Consider the following 19,485-nt stretch of genomic DNA (forward strand, 5'->3'; position numbering starts at 1 on the left):
TGGTATATTTTACTGAATATGTGAATTAACGTTTTAAACACATGCGTAAACCTTTGAGGCCATTGCGAAAATTACAATAGGTAAGAGATTTCTGAGATTTTTCAGCCATAATTGCATAATAGAGCGAAACATTGTTAACCTGTCAACTATTACTCCGTAATAAGTTGGCGACGTGCAATCTTATTTTAATATTTTCAGCGGAAAAAAGTTGCGGAAAATAATTTTCTGTACCACTTTTAAGTTGTCCCCCCTGACAGTTTTAAACTGCAATAAAAAAATTAAGAAATAATTCGACATAGACCTAAACATAACTTAATTGGAACACCATCAATTTTCTGATCACGTGGGGCAAGTGAAAAGATTCTCATAAGAGATTGAATTTGTGTTTTCTCTTTAGGTAGCTATAAGTATACAAGGTTCGCAATTATCATAGAACAACAGAACGTGCTGATAATTCCAGAAACATTATACTCAAAGCGTTAAAAGCTAATATCATGACCAAATCATGGAACTTCTCTAAAAAAAGGTTGCCAAATATTACGATATTAATATGTTTACTTGGGACAGCCGATCGAAAGGAAGACGTTAATTGAAAAGTTCCAATATATGAAAACGCACGAAAATCTGGTGGAATGTCTATGTAAAGCTAGTTCAAAACATAAAAAATGGGGTATAGGTATATCCACATAAAAAAGTTTCTAAATACTTTATTGAAGGGTCCCGTTTGATTTCTCTCGAAGAGTTATCCGACGTCATATCCGATTTTCTTAAAAACAAATAACGAGCGGTGGAGTTTCTACAGAGCAGAAATCAGTAGCGCAACCAGGATTTGGCTCTAGGGGGGGGTTTTGAACGATAAAACGGAAGTCAATGTAGAAAAAATGAATACGTTTCTAGAATAACATATAAAACGACGAAACATAATTTGCTAGATTAAGTTTCTTACGTCCAATCCAGGCATACCTATTTATATAAACTTACATCACCAGTTAAAAAGGGTCTGATGTACCTGATGCAATTTTTGAAAACTTTTCAAAATACGCCTGTAGTAGATGAAAGAAGCTTTGAGTTATTTTTTTAATGTAGCATCAATTTTACTTTTTATATATAAACGATCAAAAAAAAAAAAAAAATCATGAAACTTGAATATTTTGATGCTTATTCAAATCTTGATTCATTATGGTTTGTTCAAAAGTTCATCAAAAACTGTTTGTTCACTTATAGTTTTAATTTGATGCACATTAGTGATAGCGTTCAATCACTCTTCGCCTATTTTGTTCCTTAAATACATTTCAACGACGAGAATGAAGGCTTATCTACATTCATCGAATTCTTTTCACTTGTTCACTTCAAAGAGTGCCCAAGTAACCATGGAGCATTATATAATTGCATATATAATGCAGCTGCATTGCCGTAAGCCTATCATTAAAGTAGTTTAAAAGTGGAAAAGGGCATTTTTACAGTTAAATTAATGCAAAAAGGACGATAAAGCAATGAAGCAACTTATAAAGTAATATTAATGCAGCAGTACAATTTATAAAGTGATGTTAGTGCATTGATACATTTGTAATGTAGGGTTAATGGTTTATTGCTTGACAGCTCTTGAAATTTGTTGAATAAAAGCAATGTTGCATCAATGGTGTTGATATGCAGTAGAATACGTGCAATGTTATAATGCTTGTGGTTACTTGGGTGCAATTTGATTTTGTGCAAAAAACTTTTTAAATTTTCGTAAAATATTTTCGTGCCAAAGGATAAAGAGTCACTAAATCTTGCTTCATGAACAAGAAATATAAGATTTTTTTAAGTTTGCGAAGTTATTAGCGAAGGAGAGTATCGATGAAGAGAAATCGCTCACGAGTTAACTTCTTGCTAAAAGCCTGCAGTTTGTTTATTCGTAAAAGTGAGAAAATTAGGTTCTTATGAAACTCTTCCGAGTCAATTAATCAGAAAGTTACAAATTATAATTATATAACTGTCAATACAACCTTCTTATCCGATGTTTGTATTTTGCAGTATGGTAATTCATATAAATTTTGTTTTGGTGGGGGGGGGGGGGGGTGGTTGCTTTGACCCCCTTGGTTGCGCCACCGGCTGAAATACAATTTCTGTCCCATGATGTAAGAATCAACATAGGAAATGTTGCAATTATAATGTTGTCGTTTTTTTTCAACAAACGTAACTTAACAGAAGAAAATTCAAGTGACAATAATAAAATTCTCTTTGTTTACATGTTACTTATATTATTGTTCATTGGGACGCCTTAACAAATGTTAAAGGTAAGAGAAATCGTGAATATAACTGTTAGTTTTTGAATTTATCGTTCAAAAAGATAATTTTTTCACTTGCCCCACTTATGGGGCAGGTGAAAAGTAAGGATACGTTTTTCAAAAACTTTTTTTGTACTTTTTTCTTCAATTTTATATAAAAATCAATTTCAGTATACTGCTTATATTTGACGGTAGTCAAGCTAAAAATATATACGACCTCATTTGTTTTAATTTAAGGTCTCTATAATTTGAAGAATCCCAACTATGCGAAATCCATTACCCACTTGCCCCACGGTACCTTAATAAACTTTATGAAGAATGTGCTTGAGATAATTCGTGAGTACGAAGATAATTACCACAGTTGACCCTATGCGCGAAGCTCAGCATTTTTTTTGTATGAAGTCAGTTTTAAAATGCCTATTAAAGAACTAAAACACAATTTAATTGAATTATAGAAAAATCTTTTTAGTATAGATTTCAATTAGGTATTGTAGTTAATGTTATGAAAAAAATTGAAATTTCCCTTCCTATACCTCAGCGGGTAAAATTTTCGACGCTTCACGCATCGAGTACATTTTTTTTTGCAGATGACAGCACCGTACCTTCGTAGAACCGAATTGCTGATTTTACCTGTTTGGTCAACTCATCATCGTAGTTGTTAACGTTGATCAGCTTATGAACATTAACTGCGATTTGCTTGTTCTGAAAGTAGAAACAAAAAATGTTCATGAAAGTTGTTTTCTGCAACGAAACAGTTCCATAGTATGATCACAGACAAACAGACATAACACTAAGAACAAATTTCCTCAAAATCCATCGCCCAACCACAGATAACAGATGTTTATGCTAGAACAAAAATCTTCTGAAAACTTGTGTATATATTCATACTAAAACACGTTGAAAACACTAGCGCCGCCACACAACGTATTGCTGCAATCAGTGGTGAATATAAGTATCTTGAAATGTTTCATATTCACCACAGACATTACCATGGGAACTTAGCAATAACAGCGCCACCACGATATTGCTACTTGTGTTGCCACTTAAAATCACCATTAATTGTCTTACACAGTTTTACAATCGGATATAAACATCTGTTATCTGTGGCCCAACCATACACCATCATCATCTTGTGAGCATGTTGCACAAAAAAGTGTTTTGTACATCAAGACCAGCAGATGGCGGTAGTGTAAAACGTTATACGCGAAGAAAAACGATGCGCGCGCCTCTGGTTGTGAGATTTGTATCTTAACGAATTTGAAATGATCGTTAAATGAGTGGTCGATGAAAATTTCGTCAGTGTTACGTCTATTTGTGGTATGATGCTACCAGCTTCGTTATAAAATACAATACCCAAGTTAAACGCAAATAATTGTTATATTGCACCAAGCACCTTGTAATCGAAATTCGTTTATTTCGTATTGAAACACGATGCAATAATCCCGAGTAAAAACAGTACGAATTTTTAGAGTTTGAGCGCATCCTAGAAAACGGCTCTACAAAATCAGTTGGTGGTTGCAGATAACAACAAACGATGTTGTTGAGAAAATTATCAATTACGTAATACAAACTATTTTTATCCAGTTGGAGTACCGTTTGCGGCAAAAAAAAGGAAACTATCCGAAAATGCTTATCTACAAAATATTAAACGTGTATAACACGACTATTTTAAAAAGTTCAATTATTTCGTATGATGAATGATAAAAGTGTTATGTGTAAGAATCTTGTTTTACGAAATGGATATTAGAAAAACAATACGAGAAGTTATAATAGGGCGATATTCAAAACTGAAAAGGCATTAGATGGCTCTTTTTCAGTGGTAGTAAAAACGAAATCCTGAAGCAAAGAAAGCACCACGGAAGATGAACAGTTAGTTACTAACCACAAAAAGTTATGTATTCACTTTACACTTGATTTCAAGTCACAATTTTTCTATCCAGTTTCCTAATTGCAAGTAATTTATGTTTTTCATTATTTTCCATACGTTTTGACAGTTCTCCGACTACCATTCTTCCATGCGCTTGTGTTGAAAGCTTAAGAAATTTGAGAATCCAGCGTAGCGTGATCAGTGAGTGGAATACAAGCAACAGTGTCGTCGCTCGGCGGCAAGTGAAAGAAACTGTTGTTGCCTGTATTTTTTTCCACTGGTGCCAACTGTTAGCGTTTAAGAACGAAATAAACAGTCATTACCCTATTGAATTTATTCTTGAGATTTTCAGCTCTAGGCTGGTATAGTAAACGAAAGATGACGAATAAAATTAACATCTGTTCGTTACCGCAATAGTTACCAGAATGAATCGTCCCGTTTAAACGATCCCGATTTCGCTCCGCCAAGTCAAGTAGGTGCAATCTCGGAGCTTTATCTCCGAAGCTTCACCACTACATTACACAAGTCACTCGTGTTGCGTTCATCTAGGGTTACCATATTTGCTCTCACCGAAAAGAGTACACTTTTTCCAACGCCGTAAAAGAGTACTTAAGAGTACATTTAATCTATTCAGAAAAAAAGGAAAAAAGCGGTCTTTACTAATTTTCGTTTATTTGACCAAAAATTTTTGTTTTGATTGAAAGTTAGATTTCCGGATGATTAGTAAATTATGTTTAAACGACCTTTTTTGCTTGCATAAATTGTTAAACAATTATCAGATTAATAATTACAGCCACTTTTCCTACAATTTATTTATAGTTCGTTTTGTCTTGAAGAAACTATTCTCAACTTATCATTATCGATTTAAAAAAAAAATAACTTTAATTTCATTTGCCAATTATGTTGTATTGCTTCCACTATTCATACTAAACATTGACTCTGAGCGAATCCATTTATCAAGTCAATATTTTTAGAAAAACACATATATTTAAAAGAAATCTATAAAAAAATTATAGTATCATGAATCTTCAATTTTTTGTGTTTTGTAGAAATATTTTTTTAATGTCGAACAATATATCTTTGTGAAAAAAAAAACAGAAGAACTGAAAGGAGGAAATTTTTATACATTTGAACTGAAAAGAATCTCTAGAATTGTCGTAAAAAAAAGTTTTGCTAAATATTGGTTGATTTAGTAATTTACTTATGCATCAACATTTTATTTTAACCTCTTTAATTCCAACATTTTGTTCAATCACTAGAACGCCAAAAAGAAAGCTTCAGAATAGTGCTTTATCAAAGCAAATAAGCTAAAATATTTAAAATAATTTAATCAATTTTTAAGCGAAAATCGATGGGACATTGATTGTTTATCAATACTTGTTCACCTTTACACTGAAACAAGCGTTGAAGTAATGAGAACCATGAACGAGTTTTTAAATTTACTATTCGAACCACGATTGAGCTTTGATGAACGCTTTTTATTTGCATTTTGTTGCCTTTCATTCCAACCGTATCGATAGCCGTGCGGTAAGCGTTCGCGCTTGACAATCACCAGATCCTCGGTACGATTCAGGCCTGCTGCAAGTTTTTAACCATGATATAGTAATTTTTACTGTCCAAATGATGCTATGGTAAAATTGAATAACCAAAATGTTCGAAATAAATACGAATTTAGTCTGCACAAATCAAGTGGCGTTGTGTATTTAGTTTAACCCCCTGATATAGTATTTTCAACCGCAACACTATTCTCAGTGTATTCTTGTTTACGCTCAAATGCTGTTTCGATCGAAAACTTTTTTTTTCAAGGCACTCTGTGCTCGTGGCCACTACTGTGCCGGAATCAGTTGTTCTGTACCGTAAAATCGGGTGTAATTTATCAGAAGGGTGATATTGATCATCGTATCACACGATTTTATTTATTCGTAATGGAGCACAAATATCAATGTAAGCTGCAGTAAGTGAACAACGTTGTTTGTCGTAACTATTGTCGAATTGTGTGTTGTGAAGTTTTTTGCGTTAAAGAATGTTTATTACTATGTAAATTATATAAAATTTCAAAATCATGGACGGTGGAGTATTGACAAACACCTATGAACTTCTAGTTCTAAGCAAGGATTTGAACATGGTATAAACCTGAAAGTTTGTGAGGATGCTTGAGATATATCCCCAAACCAGATTTCATCACCAAAACTCGTACCAATTAGCTCATATGGTTGAAATAATTGAATTTCTGTTAGATATCATTGAATTCCTTAGGAAATTGCATACATTTAGCCGGTTTCCGCGTAATTCTTGAAATTTAACTATTCCTTATTTATATAAACATTGCATTCTTAAGAATTAGACAAGCATATTCGGATTCAGGGAGCTCAAATTTATCATGTAGAGTTGTTTTGAAAACTAGCAATAATGGCATTGACAAGTGATCAATTTCACCCCGAAATGAGATCCCCTGATTTTTTATTTTAGATATATTTGTTAACACTAAAATGACATTTGTTAGAAAATTTCGGTACTTGAGTCGATGAGGCACACCTTCGTACTTGTTTTCCTGCATTTAGTTGCTTTGCTTTGTTAACATTATAGAAAACAGACTAGAAAAAACGTGAAAAATGATCAATTTCACCCGAAATTACGGTACCTTCTTTACCGATACAGATCTATTTTTAACTTATCTATATTTACATCTTCTTTCACTCTCTCCTACTCTTTTACTCTCACACTGAGCAGGTAGGAGAGAGCTCTGCTGTTAGTGAGGCTAGCTGCCTGCGAAGAGGGTCAGTTTGTCTCAGTCACCATCTGATACTGACGGAGGATGGATGTGCTCCCCAAAGCACAGTCCTCCGTGAAGCGGTGGCTGGACGGGTTTTATTGTGGAGGGTCTGGGAATCGAATCCATGACCTTCCGCTTATGAAGCGAAAGCGTAACCTCAAGGCTACAGACCCCCCTCGAAAACTGTTTTGCATACGCCAGCAAAATCAAGCAAAATCCAAGTAATCGAACAAATAGGATTCGTACGAAATATGGATCCGTCATAAACAGGAATGAGAGAAATTATCATTAGGTCATTTGTTTCTAAATGTTTGTGAGATTAATGAGCATATCTCGCATAACTTATGATCTCGCCCTAAAAGCCATTGGTAACCATAAGTGTAGCTCATTATTTCTGAGCATTTGAATGGATTTACACGTTGTTTAACAACTCTATGGTGAAGAAAGTATCATTATCTACCTACCAGTGATGTTGATTTGGATGTTTGTTCCTTCACTTGCTCAGAAACAACGAGCTACACACATGGTTACCAATGGCATTTAGGGCGTTATGTCAGAGTATGCGAGATATATTTTTATTCTAAACATTACTGTGGTTATCTACCGATTCGATTCTGCTAGTATTTATGGAATATCAAAATTATTCCAGTGTCTTCAAAAAGTTATTTGATTATTCGGCAGTCGTCCGTAATATCTAGAAAAGAGAACTCTTGGGCCAGTTTGGCAAAAAAGAATAGTACTTGAATTTTTAAAGCAGAAAAGAGTACATGTACTCTAAAAAGAGTACGTCTGGTAACCCTAAGTTCATCATCTTCCGAGCTCCACACTAAAATCATGTGGCTTCAATGGATCATTGAAGGTAGGTTTTGCAAGCGCTCACCACATCAAAACAAAGGCGCCACTGTATATCGAATTTAACATTGTGACAGCATTGCTGTTCTGTAAAACACACAAGACTACGGTGGCGCTATCTATGCTTTCCATAGCGGCCGTTTTTGTTATTTTAATGATCCATTCGTTTTTCTGTATTGGGCTCGCTTCAATCGTAAGTAAGCCTTCGTTCAATTTTTCGTGTTTCTCTTGTTCACTCATGTTGTTCCGATTAAAACTCGAATCGAACCTTTAACCACAGACAAACAGACGTAACACTTAGAACAAATGTCGATCAAAATCATAATCACGAGGACATGTACGCCCAATGCTAAAATCGGTGTGCTTGGCCGATAGGCCAATAGATGGCGGTAGTGTGCAAACGTCAAACGCGAACAAAAACGATGCGAACGCTGCGGGTGGTGAATCGGCCACCTACCATATTTTTGAACCGACCGTTAAAAAGGTGGTCGATGGCCAGTGATGAGAGTGTGACGTCTGTTTGTCTGTGCTTTAACTTCGATTGTATACACACTCAACTAAATCATACCATTTTATTCAACATTATTACCCTAACCACTACAGCTGGTTCATCTCATACGAAAGTTCGTTTTTAGTATTGACAATCTTTTTTGGATCAAAAATGGGTATATAAAAAACACTTTTAATTTGCTTTCCATAATAATTCAACGCCCTTTTGAGCGCTTCAATGATATATTGTTATATGTGGTTATATCTAACGACATCATTTGCGAAATCGACCCAAATCGAGAAGAGTCTTTACGTGAAATAGATTGAAGGTCAATTTTACCTTTTAATACATATATAAGTCAAGAACTGTTGAAAAAAGGAGCGCAGAGCAGATTATTTTGAAGGAATTTTTTAACACATGGTCTTATTTTGGACCCCTAAGGAAGAAATTGGGGTTTTTGTACCAATCTACCAATTTATTTACACAGCGTAGTCAAGTCAATGAACATGACAAAATGTAGAGAAAAATAGTCCAAAATACTTCGAAAGTAGTTCAGTTATGAAGCACTGTTTTCACTTTTTTGACACCCCAACACATTTTGGACCTTCAAAGTATATGTTTGATTTACTGAATTTTAGGATTTGCTAAAATTATCAGAGGGATATCTGTATAAATGCATAGAAGAATCTTCAGAATAATTCCCTGAAGAACTAAACATATAATCTTGCTTGGAGGTACGACTGTTATGTTGATGTTTGAGGTTATGGCTTTCAGTCTTAAATAAAACTAACGTAAAAGTGGCGCCAAAACAGGCAACTGCGTTTTCAGTTCTGCGACCCGGATCGTTTTCGGATTTCTACTCCCGTATAGTACCCGAACGGGTAATTCGTTTTATTCTGTTGGACAAATGTTGCCTATGCTGTGGGCAAACGATAAAACGGAACACAGCTAATCCTTGAAAAAGGCACAATACATGTGTCCGAAACGTCGGATGTAAGCAAAAATCCGTTTTTGAGTTTTATTTAAGACTGAAAGCCATAACCTCAAACATTTAATCTTGGGCAAGTCTCTTTATGGAATCCCTGGAATTATTTTAGAAGGAATTTATAAAACAAATACAAGATAAATGCCTGGAAAACCGTGCTTTAATTAATTAAAATTTTGGAAACAATCTTTGAAGGTTGCTAGAAACTTGGATGTGGACGATAAACTCCTGCCAAATATTTGAGGAGAAATTATAGGATGAAACGATAGAGAAATTCAAGGAATCATTTCCGGAAAATTTTCGAAAAAAATCTAAATGGAAGTCGTAAAGGGTGTCCAAAAAAATCTTTGAAATATCCAATAAATAATATCTTTGAGAATCCTTGTAAGAACTTTCAAAGTAATACTCGCTGGAGCATATTTTCGTGAAAATATTATCAATTTTTTGAGATAGATAATTGTTTGGCGTGAAAATCCAAAATTACAATGTACAAAAATACTTTATTCCCTGGAAAGTTGAGAAAATTTCGTTTACGAAAAGCTTCTCGACCGGTGGAAATCAAACCCACGACTCTCAGCTTAGTTTTACTGAATAGCTGCGCGTTTACCGCTACTGCTAATTGAGCACCATTCTATAAATATTTTGGGTGAAAATTATAAAAAATGGTATTTTCTTGAATTAGTTTTCAAATCATTCTAGGCTGCCTGATAAAACATTTTCGTTTTTGTACCAAATGAAAGGGGAGGGTCCAAGCTTTCATTTGGTGGGTATCTCTGAGATACTAACCGTGATTAAACTTTATTCGGAATTACTTACTTATTTATTTAATAGGCTCATGTGGTATAAGGCATTATGGAGCCGAATTCTTTGATTGCTTCTCAACTATTGTTTTAGCTATGGAGCACCGTAAAACTCGTGGTTGGACCGAAAATAGGGGTAACAACCATTTCCAGGAAAGAATAGGATAAAGGGGAAAAGTTAAACTCAGTTTTCATTTCAAAACTTGAGGCTCATGTTTCTTAATTTGAACTTTATAAATAATTACCAATGGAAACAATAATTATACATATCATTACCAAGTACATCCTTACCTCATGTATGGTCAAACTATTGACATAGACTATATTCAGTACTCCAACCACGTGGATAAATCCTTGACAGAAGAAGAAGGTCACGAACTGCACCTTCGTGAAAGGTGTATCGGTCGAATCATTGGTGAATATAGTTTCCAAAATGTAGTACGAATCAAATACACTAATGAGAAACGAAATTGTTACAATAGTTAACATTTGCACTTTGAAATAATCCTCGACATGATCACAAGCGTCGCTGATTTCACTCTGGATGCTGGCCACTTGGTTGATAACATCCGGCATATAACGATTGGTGTTGGAGAAAACCGACGATATGTTCAGTGGTTTTTGAATTTTCACAATCTTCACTTCGTTTTGCTTCTCATCAAAGGAAAGACGTCGCTTGTCTACACTGATTTCTTGAAGCGATCTGAGAATTTTGTTCAGCAAATAGAATCGATGTTTGCTCTGGTTTACGATGCAGACAAAAAGAGAAGTGATCATTGTCATCATCATGAACGGTAGGAAAAACGCTGCCCAAGTGGTGCCACAGATGAATACTCCAGAGCTGGTTACGATAGCAATTGATATAGTAATGTACGCTAAATTAACGGTTATCTGGATGAATAGCAATCCATAGTTGTAAAAGAGTGTACTTTTGTAGTCGGTTTCAACACCAATCTCTTTAAAATGCAGATCGGTTCTGGCCAAGGCATGGAATGCATCGATGACCGTTTGTCTACGAAAGACACTGTATCCAAAGGTCATTATAAGTGCCACCAGTCCAACTATGATCTGTAGGATATCTCCAAGGGTACTTATTTCCGAGTCGAAGAAATGTGCAGTAACGCTTTCATGCTTCACCAGCGTAATTACGTAGCACGTGCAGAATGTGGCAGCGTGTATGAAGGAGTTAACGTATCCAAAAATGGTGCACTCCAGAGCGGAATCGTGGCGTCTCCGGTTTACAACGGTGAACGGCGTCAATCCACCGATGAAAGTTGCCTTCAGAACTGGGGCCTGTGCTGCGTAGAAGTTCTTTGGGTTGATACAATCCCGGAACCAATGACTCGATGCCATTTCGTCACTTCTAGGGGAAGGCACTTGCCGCTTGAAACTACAAACTTCATCCACCGGTTGCCACGAAAGCACTGACACTGAAAGGCTGTTGATTGCTCGTTTGATTCAGTATCCTTCAATGGGTTCTCAACGTTTCAATCAGATCAACCCGGTATTAACATATTTTATTTATATCACATTTGTGCAATTCATGATTTATCTCGTTTCATGATTATTAGATTTCGGGTTGTGAAAAAAATCTCCTGTTTCAATGTGTTGTATTTCAATTTCTTTTTACGATGATTATTTTACGACTGTTTTAATCTTTCAAAAATCAGCACAAATTAAAAAAAAACTTGAAGACCTTTTCCGTCCTAACGGGATAGAACCTATTTATAACAATAACACTGTTGCATTAGAACATGAGCATAGATGACCATCCAATTCGTACTTTCTATTCCGAGATTGATCAGAACAATCGAAGTTGCACAGAGATTCAATGAATGGGCTTGTGATTATCATTCTTAATGTGCACAACCCAGACAACCAGAAGTCGCATAAAAATTCACGTAATGACTCGTTTATTCATACAAATTACATCAAACCCGCAAAACACTGTGGATAAAATCGTCGGACTGAAGAGTTTATTAGCATAGAACGCTTTTTTTTTCTGAGTTCATTCGTACATTTTATTTCGTCCCGTACGCCGTACACTCGTACAAAGTAAGTCGAATTAATGCGTAGCAGCTGTCAAATCAACATTTGTATAGTACATTGTATAATTTACTTTTTGCACCCAATATTACCAGTATTGACGTGCTTTCTCTGATTTAAATAAATGTAAATTTTAGGCTGGTCGGGAAAAAAGGTTGCTAAAATCGGGGATAGACAAAATCGGGTCAAAAAGGGTGCTAAAATCAGGGGTAGACAAAATCGGGGGCTGACAAAATTGGGTCATTACTGTATTACTCGATAAAAACATTGAACGACGAACAAGTGTAGTTCGGGTGTGATACAACTGTAAGACGACAAATTCGGAATTTTCGAAAGTTATGGAAATATAGATGAAATTCCAAAAATGTTAAGTAAAGCACAAATATAATAGTAATTGTCAAAACTGCCCAGATAAACCGGAAAAGTGTAATATATGATATCAGCTGAGAAATACCGAATTTTTATCTTAAGCAAAGTTAGAGAGAATATGAAGACTCAAAGTAATCTGTACATTTCAGACCTGATGAAAGGTAGCAATCATATCTGTAGAGCAAACATTAATTGGACTAAAATGTAGCCTTATCAATCATGATTCTATTTTTTTTTGTTAGATGGCAACACTGCTTTATTTGATCTTGAGTATCGGATTCACTTCTTTAATTTAAGCATTTCGACCACACTGAAGCAGAGCCAATGTTCGAAGAGCACTTTCACAGTTATTTACTGAACGCTTCTTTGCTAATGTTGCAATTAGTTAGTGTATCTTGTGGCAGGTACGATGATACTCTATGCTCAGGTTAGTCAAATGTGGATATTTCTAATAAAGAAAGATCCTGAACCGTCCACGAATCGAATCCAGACATCTTTAGCATGGTTTAGCTTTGAAGCCGTGGGTGTTACCCCTACTCAAGTTATTAATAAAAGCTTGAATAAGTCACGCAGTAGACTGTTTACAGCATTGAAGCTGCTTATTGTCTTACTAACGCATCTTGGATGCATAACTGCCTTGAAAATGCAGAAGTACGGCTATTTAAGATTTCTCGGTTGTCAATGAAGGATGGCTTCTACAAGATTGCAACTACTTCTTTTAAGGTGAAACAGTTTTGAATATATCCTCTAAGATTGCACTAAAACTTTGAAGGAACTAAGGGTTCATTCACAAGTTTCATAACGCCAAAAAATAGTATTTTTGATACCCACCCAGAGCCGTAGCGTGGCCTCACGGCGCCCTTGGCAAACCTCATTTTTGGCGCCCCCAAGCCAATTTAGTTTTCATGATGCGAGTTTGTATGTGATTACCGTTTACGTAAAACATCCCAAGTAACCATGCTACTCAAGCTGTAATTTATGCATACAAGCAGTGCACATAAAGCTAGTACTGTACTACAGTCAACCCTCCATGGGTCGATATTGAAGGGACCATCGACTCATGGCAATATCGAGTCATGGAGCAGCAATGCTATGGAAAGCCGTTTAAGGGGACCATCATAGTAATCATGAAAATTGATTTTTAATATGGTTCCATGAGTCAATATCGAGTAATGGAACATCGACTCATGGAGGTTTTACTGTATATAACTACAGTTGTAAGGAATTTAGAGTTTAGACGAAATTTTGAAAGAGGTTTAGCCCCTTTGATTTCCATTCAAAATTTTTCTCAAGGAGGCACAAGACCTCTTCATCTTTTTATATAACATTACAAAACAAAAGGAAACTCAAAGGCTCATATGGCAAAGATATTTGTGTTAATATCATAAATTATAACACCAATATGACTCTAGAGGGGCCCTTTCCCCTTTAAATCAACTTTAATTGTATCTATAAAGTAATCCAGTTTTATGTTTACCGTGTATATGCCTGAGTTACAGCTTCAGCAGCATGGTTCTCGGGAAACTAGTCAATTGTCATTAATTATTTTTAAAATACTTGAAGGACTACGGTATAAAAGTGTTATCGAAACCATAAAAAGTATCATGCTGAGACTTAAGTATTTACTAATTTATATAAAATTAAAATATTGGAGAATATCAATAGACGATGTACATTGTACATTGTACAAGACAGATTTTCTTGAGAACTGTTCAAAATTATCTGAAAGATGTTTTGAAGTAACTCATAAGAACATTATTATTCTTGAGACGCATCTGCAGAAAATGGTGAGCTTAGCATTAATGAAATTCTTCTTGAAATCGCTGAACCATTTAGTTGATTTTTTACTCTGTTGGATACAATGTGCTAAATATATTTTATTTGCTTAGAAAAATGCAGAGGCTTTTAGATATGTTATAATAATTTTGCTCAACAACTCCTCCAGAAAACATTGTTTTACTTGTTTTGCCAAGATTTTTCCGAAAAATAGAAACAAATTCTTCAAATGTTTTGAAAATATTTAATTAAAAAAACTTTTTTTTTAGTGAAATTTATAATTTAAATTCCCAAATAGTAACACGGAAAATAGGAAATTGATTTAATCATTGATAAAAGGCACTTTGAAACAAGCACAGAATTCATAACGATTTTTTGCAATTCAGAAATGATATTGTAATGTCATCTAAAATTGGTTATTACTAAATCTTCTCCAGTAATAAATACTTTGTTCATACTCATGTTTGTTGTTCACTGACACAAAATGTTTGTTGTTCACTGAAAATGTTGTTCAGGATTATGGGTTTTCCAGGTTGTGATTTTTTAATGTTTTGCCCAACTGTAAAGAAGTTTACAAAGGAAATCCGTCAAAAACACACCTTGCGTCATGTGAAATGTTCAGGATTTTCTGTTACAATTATGTACCGTACTCTGTTAACCCTGTGAAAGATTCTATGAGTTTCCTTCAGGTTTTTGTGAGAATTTAATTTGTGATACAGTGAGATTGTCTTCAAAAAAAATCATGCTCAATAGAATGTTTGTTTGTTTTTTTTGTTGTGTTTAATTTGAATCATCATCAAGTGTATTTGGATGCTTCATTATTTCTTCTCAAGATCACTTAGAGATTTAGAAAATAATTATAATGTTAAATTTTGAAATAAATGTATAGAAATCATTCAAAATGTAAAATAGTCTTTGGAAGCAATTCAGGCACTGTTTAACTTTTCCGTTATTACGTTAAGGAATTTCTTTTGAAATTGTGACTTAAGAGGCGGCCTTATTTAATAAATCTTTTTCAAAATTCAGCATAATTATGCTTGACGCATTTTGGCGCCCCCCACAGGCCGGCGCCCTTGGCGGGGGCCAACCTGGCCAACCGCACGCTACGGCACTGTACCCACCCATCCCTTGTAACACTTTTTGTATGGATGTTTTACAAATTTTATATTGTCTGTAACATTTTGAAGACACCAGCGGTATGAAATTTGTGAACAGGTCTCGCGAAAACAATCGGGAGAAAACATGAATAGGTTTTTTCGTTGTGATTAGGGTTACTAGAAGTTTAAATTCAAAATGAACCCCGATCATTTGCATGAGGCACCGTTCAAATTAGCGGGGGTGCACGGTACATATTGATACAAAAGTAAGTTGCAACACTGTTGTTATTTGATTAAATAGTTGTGGGCTCCGTAGCCGTGTGGTTAGTGTGACCGAGGCATTTAGCCACATCGTGCTGAGGAGTGTGGGTTCGATTCCCGTCTCAGTCCGAAAAACTTTTCGAGAGGAATGTTTTCCGACTGTGCCACTGGGCGTTGCATGCTAGTCCGTTGTCTAGTGTGGTGCTTCCTTCAAAAGGCAAATAGCCCACTGGAAGCATTAACGTGTAGTGTCTTTTGAAAAAAAAAAAAAATTCTGTTCTCGAGTGGTAAACAATGCTCCATATATAAATGCAGAATCATTCTGATTTCTTGCAACACAAGTTGATACCTAGAATATACAGTAGTTTCTCGATTTTATCACTGCTCGTTTTAATATCGCTTCAATATATCACTCTCGACATTAGCACGATTTTCTGTTCAATTTTATCACGCCACAATAATTGTATGAAGTTAATACATTTTACATAGAAAGATAATTTCATATATATCTATTTGACCCATCTAATTCCACAACATAAAGCTCAAATTTTGATGAAAATTATATGGCAGAAAATGCATTATATCACACCAAAAAATTTTGGATTCGTGATATAATCGAGAAATTACTGTATTATGCAAAAAAAAAAATCACAATAAAAATCCGGAACAAAACCTTGATGGAATTCTTTATAGAATTGGACATTTATTAAAAATATTTTGTGGGTAATTACAAAAAAAAAATTAAGGCAATTACAAAACGATTCAGTCAAAACGATTTGAATCGCTTGCAACTTGACAACAAGAAGTTACGAACATTTTGTTTTTTTATCGATTAAACATATTATGCTCGCTGTCTAGTTCTGGCCTCGAGCCCTAAAAGTGATTCACTCCCTTGGCGATATATTTTGGCATTTCATTATTATTTTTTTTTGCTGGCACACAACTCGGCGCATGGGTCACCGGCGCGCAACTTGTTGAACAGTCTGCCGATTTGAGTAAAGATTCGCAATATGGATTGCAAGCTTTCATTTGGCGCAATTGCAGTACAGCAGGGCTTTCCGAATATTTGTTTTTTTTTTTAGATATTTTCTTTTATGATGACCAAAACCGGTGCTTATACCCTATCCTGTATACAATTTACCAGAAATTCCTCAATAAATTTCAGATAGAGGAAATTACCGTTTTGTCTCAAATTCCGGACAGACTTATAATTCGAACACTCGGTTTTTGTATGGCAATGTGGTTGAAATGCATCGCTGAAATATGTCATCAAATTACAAGAAAATGGCAGTCAATTGCAATTCAATTTAAACATATTTCATTATATTTTAGACCTCGGCACTATGGTCGGGCTCCATATAAAGGGGCGGCCAAAACTACCAAAAACTTTTTTGAGATTTTTATGATTTTTTTAATTTTAAAATAAACCTCATGTGTTATATTATTATGATCCTTAACTGAAATTGAACTAAAATTTAAATTTCTATTACATTTATGACGGCAAACCGGCTGAAGTCAAAAATGTAACTATAAAATAAAGCACAAAATTTATAATTTAGGAATGCAATATTTCCCCAAAGTTACCCACTATCTGAAAGCTTATGGTTCAACACTTTTATCGAGCATGAGGATGGAAAAACATATTTGGTTGAAGTTTTAATACTATTCAATATTACACTTTAGTAATTTTGATGATTTTAAATATGAAAAACAACTCTTGTCGCGTCATGTCGCCGCCATTTAGAATATTGCACATCAAAAAGCATTTATGTAACGCTCTAGGGGGAGGGGGGTGTAGGCTCTAGCGTTACGGCTCATACAAAAATTTTAAATTTGTCATACAAAAAGCTTTACGGAGGGGGGGAGGGGGTCAAAAATTTCAAATTTTAACTTTAAGTAATAAATGAACGCTGCCTAACCTGTGATCTCGCCCTAAAAGCCATTGGTAACCGAGTGTGTAGCTCCTTGATTCTAAGCAAATGGGTGGAAAAGGATAAAAACTATCTCCACAGGGAGATAGAGGACGATCTGCTCTCCATCGTAGCATAATTGAATAACGTTTAAATCCATTCTTTTACTCGGTAACAACAAGTTACACACTCGGTTACCAATGCCTTTTAGGGCGAGATCACAAATTATGCGAGAACTTTTCGAAATAAATGCGAATTTAGTCTGCACAAGTCAAGTGGCGTTGTGTATTTAATTTAACCCTCTGATATACACTCAGGCAAATGGACTATCGATAAACATAGGAATCCCTTATGAAAATTCGCCACAAGAAATCGGGTTGAAATTCATAAATTTGCCTTATGAAACCAGAATTTGAAAACAAAAAACGTTTACGCGGCAACCTGGAATCGAACCAAGAACCTTGCGATCTACAGGTCCGAGCGTACACCACGCGCCTATCGAGTGGTTCTAAAACGATACATAAGGCGTTCGTATTGCAATAATCGTTCCACCTTTCATAAGGCAAAATGTATGAAATTCGATAGTCCAGTTCGCTGCGTGTAGTATTTTCAACCGCAACGCTGTTCTCAGTGAACATATTCAGATTACTATTAGGGTTTTGTTCTTCTTCGTCGTAAGCGCTACTATTCGTCCTGTCAACCTTTAAATGTTCCACTACGGCGGATACTCAAACTTACCTGCAACATAGATTCATTATCCAAGTGTAATTTTGTAAAAGCTGTTATGGTTTGTACACTTGTACACCAAAAATGCATTAAAACTACTGTATTTTGGTAAATAACTTCAGTTCAATTATCCATTTTGCACTTTTCCACCGAAATCGCATGGACGAACACGATTTGAGAGAAATTCTTAGCGATCGACTGAGCCACACCACTTTCCAACGCAAGTTTCTTCCCGCCCCCGTAGGTGACTTACTTCGCCGGGCACTTATTTTCACTATGGAAAACCTTCGTACTTCTTCACTGAAGGATTTCATTCCAATCACACGCCGTAAAACTTCAATAAATCAACAAATTTTACGAAATTTCCTCAACCGCCGCGTATAATTCAGAATGTAAACAAAGTTTAATCCGTCGTACTGAGAAAAAAAGCTTGTGCGCATCAATGTGTGCGCGACGCTCGATGTAAAAATACGGTTTCTTTGATTGTGTTGTTTTCGCTGTACTGTGAGCAAATGCCATAATTGTACAATCAAAAGGAATTGTGTTCATATGTTTGGGCTGAATTTTGATAACAATGAATTTTAAAGGAAATTAGTATATTCCATCATGCTGAAGGAATGGAGGGAGATGCCAGTAGATCTATATATTCTAGTAAAACATTTTATTATAGCGTTGATATGTTGTGTTTTAACCATTCAATACACACAGTGAGCCGTAAGTTGTGAGACGAATCTGGAAACTGATTGCGACGGAGTTGAAAACGATACGACGGACTGAGAATACGGTAAGATGCATTTTCTTTGCATTATTTACAAAAAGAGATCAAGATTTATCAAAATGTTATTGTACAATGTTAAAGCCGTTTTGAGAAAGAATTGTTTGGCATCGGATTGTGTCAGCATCATTCACTACAATACTGGGAAAATTGCAGTTCTCACTGATCAATGCTTAATACGATGGATACTAGCACATCACCCTATGGAAATTTATTGGCTTTTTCGGTGAATAACAATACCTATACTCAGAGTGAAAGGGAGTAACGAAAGTAATGAAATGACAAGATGGATAGAATCGCAAGCGAGCGACGAGAGAAAAGAATAGAAGTTGAAAAATTGTTTTATCAATCTCCGAAAATATGCCAACGATCGATAGAACTGTTACATACGCCGAACAATATAGTTAACAGGTCGAGGCGACAAATTTGTGCCTGTCTAGTGTTAGTAGTGACCAACACTACAACATCTAGCCGTTCAAGACCAGGAC

At 35.3% G+C, this 19,485-nt stretch overlaps 1 protein-coding gene across 2 annotated transcripts in view; it reads right to left on the minus strand.

The window, feature by feature from the left end:
- LOC5574306 (putative gustatory receptor 28a) overlaps positions 1 to 19,485 on the minus strand; it is a 41,397-nt gene that overhangs the window by 910 nt on the left and 21,002 nt on the right. The window contains exons 1-2 of one of the 2 annotated variants that reach the window (XM_001655037.3): positions 10,329 to 11,448; positions 2,901 to 2,972 (exon numbers count right to left, since the gene is read on the minus strand). In XM_001655037.3, the coding sequence (XP_001655087.1) occupies positions 2,901 to 2,972; positions 10,329 to 11,390 (1,134 nt within the window). In that variant the 5' untranslated portion in view covers positions 11,391 to 11,448. Of the gene's footprint in view, positions 1 to 2,900; positions 2,973 to 10,328; positions 11,449 to 19,485 lie in introns of those variants that run through there. The other variant, XM_011495278.2, reaches the window with a different exon arrangement.

This window comes from Aedes aegypti, chromosome 2 (assembly GCF_002204515.2).
Source record: "Aedes aegypti strain LVP_AGWG chromosome 2, AaegL5.0 Primary Assembly, whole genome shotgun sequence".
In the NCBI taxonomy this organism is placed as follows: domain Eukaryota; kingdom Metazoa; phylum Arthropoda; class Insecta; order Diptera; family Culicidae; genus Aedes; species Aedes aegypti.